At 38.6% G+C, this 4693-nt stretch overlaps 1 protein-coding gene across 1 annotated transcript; it reads left to right on the top strand.

Moving 5' to 3' along the window:
* Positions 1 to 1302: 1302 nt before the first annotated feature.
* Positions 1303 to 2138, top strand: LOC105716903 (histone H3.3A). The gene has a single exon (XM_012451789.3). It carries the CDS (start codon positions 1407 to 1409, stop codon positions 1815 to 1817), a length of 411 nt encoding a protein of 136 aa, XP_012307212.1. The 5' UTR covers positions 1303 to 1406; the 3' UTR covers positions 1818 to 2138.
* Positions 2139 to 4693: the final 2555 nt, after the last annotated feature.

The following is a 4693-nucleotide window of genomic DNA, read 5'->3' on the forward strand; positions in this document are numbered from 1 at the left end:
ATGTGTCAGGTCCTTATGATTATGCTTTATTTATCAAAAGTATTGCGGGCAGCAAGAGATAAGAGGACCAGGTAAGAGAGGGTAGTCAGCATCATAAACCCATTATGACTTCATCAACTTGTCACCCTGGTTTTGAACCAATCATTTTACTTCTCTAGGTTTCAACTTTCTCAACTAAAATAAGGATCCAATAAATGAGTGGTTCTTAATATTTTCTTTTGTTTTCTTTTTTGAGACAGAGTTTTGCTCTGTCACCCAGGCTGGAGTGCAGTGGCACAATCTCAGCTAACTGCAACCTCTGCCTTCTGGGATCAAGCAATTCTCCTGACTCTGCCTCCTGAGTAGCTGGGATTACAGGCATGTGTCACCACACCTGGCTAATTTTTATATTTTTAGTAGAGATGGGGTTTCACCATGTTGGCCAGGCTGGTCTTGAACTCCTGACCTCAGGAGATCTGCCCACCTCGGCCTCCCAATGTGCTGGAATTACAAGCATGAGCCACCGCACCCAGCCAATATTTTATCTTCAACGACCTTTTTGAGAAGCTGGTGAAATGGTATGGGAATTTTTGTAAAAAGCTGAATGTGCACATACATACACACAAATTCAGGAACCTCAAGGACACCTATGGAATTCTCTAAAGAGCTCAGTCTTTTCCAATTTCATACATACATGTGATTCTAGTGTCTTCCATCGTTCAGATTATATCAGGCCCCCGCCTAAAACTCTCCAGTGTTTTCCCTTACAATTAGAATTAAAATAAAAACCAGCCACAGCTAGTTGCCAACAAGACATGGTTACTCTGCCTGCCCCAGACACACAGGTTTTCTTTTTTTGTAAGCTGTAGTCGTGCAGGTATAATTGACAGACAATAATCTGCCCTTATTTAAAGTGTACTATTTGATAAATATTGCCAGAGGTGACAGCTGTGAAAGAATCAGCGGAATGAACATATGGGACATATCCATCACATTCCAATGTTCTGGATCCCTATGTATGCACAGTGATGAAACCTACATTATTGCTCCAAAGAGACTGCTTAGTTATTTATGTCATAATATGTCATGTTTATGGTTAACTAGGAATAAATTATTATCAAGGCAATTATATATGTATTGAAAAAAAAAAGCATCCACCTTGATGATTTGAATGTTCCTGAGTTTCTTTCATTATATATGTGTATTTTCTGCCTCGGTCCAATGTTATTTAAGCAAAATCTTTCACTAGAGATCCTGAGTTAATGAGTGTTATTGTATATCCTCTTTGCATTGCTTTTAGTTTAAGGGTCATTTGAGGTGTTCGCAGCCGCCGCCGCGCCGCCGTCACTCTCCAACGCCAGCGCCGCCTCTCGCTCGCCGAGCTCCAGCCGAAGGAGAAGGGGGGTAAGTAAGGAGGTCTCTATACCATGGCTCGTACAAAGCAGACTGCCCGCAAATCTACCGGTGGTAAAGCACCCAGGAAGCAACTGGCTACAAAAGCCGCTCGCAAGAGTGCGCCCTCTACTGGAGGGGTGAAGAAACCTCATCGTTACAGGCCTGGTACTGTGGCACTCCGTGAAATTAGACGTTATCAGAAGTCCACTGAACTTCTGATTCGCAAACTTCCCTTCCAGCGTCTGGTGCGAGAAATTGCTCAGGACTTTAAAACAGATCTGCGCTTCCAGAGTGCAGCTATCGGTGCTTTGCAGGAGGCAAGTGAGGCCTATCTGGTTGGCCTTTTTGAAGACACCAACCTTTGTGCTATCCATGCCAAACGTGTAACAATTATGCCAAAAGACATCCAGCTAGCACGCCGCATACGTGGAGAGCGTGCTTAAGAATCCACTATGATGGGAAACATTTCATTCTCAAAAAAAAAAAAAAAAAAAAATTCTCTTCTTCCTGTTATTGGTAGTTCTGAACGTTAGATAATTTTTTTTCCATGGGGTCAAAAGGTACCTAAGTATATGATTGCGAGTGGAAAAATAGGGGACAGAAATCAGGTATTGGCAGTTTTTCCATTTTCATTTGTGTGTGAATTTTTAATATAAATGCGGAGACGTAAAGCATTAATGCAAGTTAAAATGTTTCAGTGAACAAGTTTCAGCGGTTCAACTTTATAATAATTATAAATAAACCTGTTAAATTTTTCTGGACAATGCCAGCATTTGGATTTTTTTAAAACAAGTAAATTTCTTATTGACGGCAAAAAAAAAAAAAAAAAAAAAAGGGTCATTTGAGTCTTAACCATTTTAAACATGGAGTCTTTGACACATTTCCGCTCATAATAAATTACAAAAGAAATTTTAAAAATTCTATAATCATAAAAGTTGAATATATTTTCAATCATTTTAAAATAGTGATAATGTGGTCAAATATATTCATGGATGATTGGTCTTGACAACCTCTATTCAGTAAGTTATCTAAGGAAAGAATATACAGTAGCTTATGTTTCATATGTGGTATAGGTCAATTTCTCTTTATTGGCAATTACATAAAAATAATAGCCTGCATGGTAGAGTTATCAACTGGCAGCCACCTTTGCCTAAGGGAGGCGACATAATTTCTAATTGCTTTTGTTTAATCTTAATAAACTCTTGAGTGGACTTAGTAAAAATTGAAGAAAGTGAACAAAAACAGTAGTGGAAATTTCATAAAAGGAAGGCATACTATATATTAGATATTATTGTTTTACTTAATTTTTTTTGTTTGAGATGGAGTTTTGCTCTTGTTGCCCAGTCTGGAGTGCAATGGCACGATCTCGGCTCACCTCAACCTCCACCTCCCAGGTTCAAGTGATTCTCTTGCCTCAGCCTCCCGAGTAGCTGGGATTACAGGCATGCACCACCGCACTCAGCTAATTTTGTATTTTTGGTAGAGATGGGTTCTCCATGTTGGTCAGGCTGGTCTCGAACTCCCCACTTCAGGTGATCCACCCACCTCAGCCTCCCAAAGTGCTGGGATCACAGGCGTGAGCCACCACACCCGGCTTATTGTTTTACTTAATAACCTACTCTTACCACATATTTTATTCTTTCTCTTTTTTAAAAGTAATATTTTTTATAAGAGTAATTTTTAATATTGTTTCAGTTATGCAGTACTTTATATTTTTGGACCCAAATCATAAGCACAGGATTTTTTTTTTTTTAGAATTATAGTGAAGCACTGTAAACAAGTGAAATATCTATCAGTTGAGAAGTAGTTCAAGAAACATATTGGACCGGGCACAGTAGATCATGCCTGTAATCCCAGCACTTTGGGAGGCTGAAGTGGGTGGATCGCTCTAGCCCAGGAGTTACAGACCAGCCTGAACAACATGGCAAAACTCTGTCTCTAAATAAAATAATATAAATATGTATTTTTATGATATAACCATACATACCATAAAATGCAATGAAGTTATTTATAAGTAACTTTATAAAAAGAAATTTATAAATAATAGAATGAAGTGTGTAATTTGATACATTTTGATGTATGTATACATCCATGATACTGTCACTATGTCAAGATACTAAGAATATCCAACACCTCAGAAACTACTCTTTCCCCTTTGTAATCCTCCCCTCATATCATTCCCTGCCCTGCCATCCCCTGGCAGTCATTGATTTGCTGTATATCACTATAATAAATTTAATAGGCTTTTGGAGTTTTAAATAAATGGAACGATACAGAGTGCATTCTCTATTTTTGTCTGGCTTGTTTCACTTGGAATATTCTGGTTTTCATCCATCAGTGCATCAGTGATTCATTTCTTTTGTTGCTGAGTGGTATTCCATTATACAGATAGGCCACAGTTTGTCTGTTTTCCTGTCAATGGACATTTGAGGTATTTCCAGGTTTTGGCCATTACAAATAAAGCTGCTAGGTACCTTTGTGGGAACATATGTTGTATGAACATATGCTTTTATTTCTGTTGAGGTATAATTTACCTATTGTTAAATTTACTTTCAATGTGTAAAAAGTTGTATGAATTTTGACAAATACATATAGTCATTTATCTACCATCACAGTCAAGATATGGAATCTTTCTATGACCCCAGAAAGTTCCCTTGGGTTTCTTTGTATTTCAATGCCTTCAACCTACTTCCAGCCTGGCAACCACTGATCTAATTTCTATGCATATAGTGTTATATTTTTAATAGTATCATATACTTGGGATCGTAGAATAATGATCCATTTGTTTCTGGCTTCTTTCACTCAGCACCATGCTTCTGAGACTCATCCATGTGGTTGCATGTATCAGTGGTTCGTTTTTGTTGTTGATGAATATTATATTGTATGGATATGTGACAGTTTTCTAATCCATTCATCAGTTCCTGGACATTTGGGTTGTTTCCAGGACTTTGTGTATGTATGGTATAAAACACACACATATACATATATATAAACATGTTTATTTCAGCCAGGCATGGTGGCTCACGCCTGTAATCCCAACACTTTGGGAAGCTGAGGTGGGTGGATCTCCTGAGGTCAGGAGTTTGAGACCAGCCTGGCCAACATAGTGAAACCCCATCTCTACTAAAAATACAAAAAAAAAAAAATTAGCTGGGTGTGGTGGTGGGTGCCTATAATCCCAGCTACTAGGGAGGCTGAGGCAGGAGAATCGCTTGAATTCAGGAGGCAGAGGTTGCAGTGAGCCGAGATTGCACCATTGCACTCCAGCCTGGACAACAAGAGTGAAACTCCATCTCAAAGAAAAATTGTTTATTTCTAA

This window comes from Aotus nancymaae, unplaced genomic scaffold (genome assembly GCF_030222135.1).
Source record: "Aotus nancymaae isolate 86718 unplaced genomic scaffold, 86718_ANA_hifiasm-v0.15.2.pri h1tg000004l, whole genome shotgun sequence".
Lineage (NCBI taxonomy): Eukaryota > Metazoa > Chordata > Mammalia > Primates > Aotidae > Aotus > Aotus nancymaae.

Bases quoted from the DNA above. Each gene is read 5' to 3' on its own strand.
- LOC105716903 (XM_012451789.3), top strand. From the start codon at position 1,407: ATGGCTCGTACAAAGCAGACTGCCCGCAAATCTACCGGTGGTAAAGCA.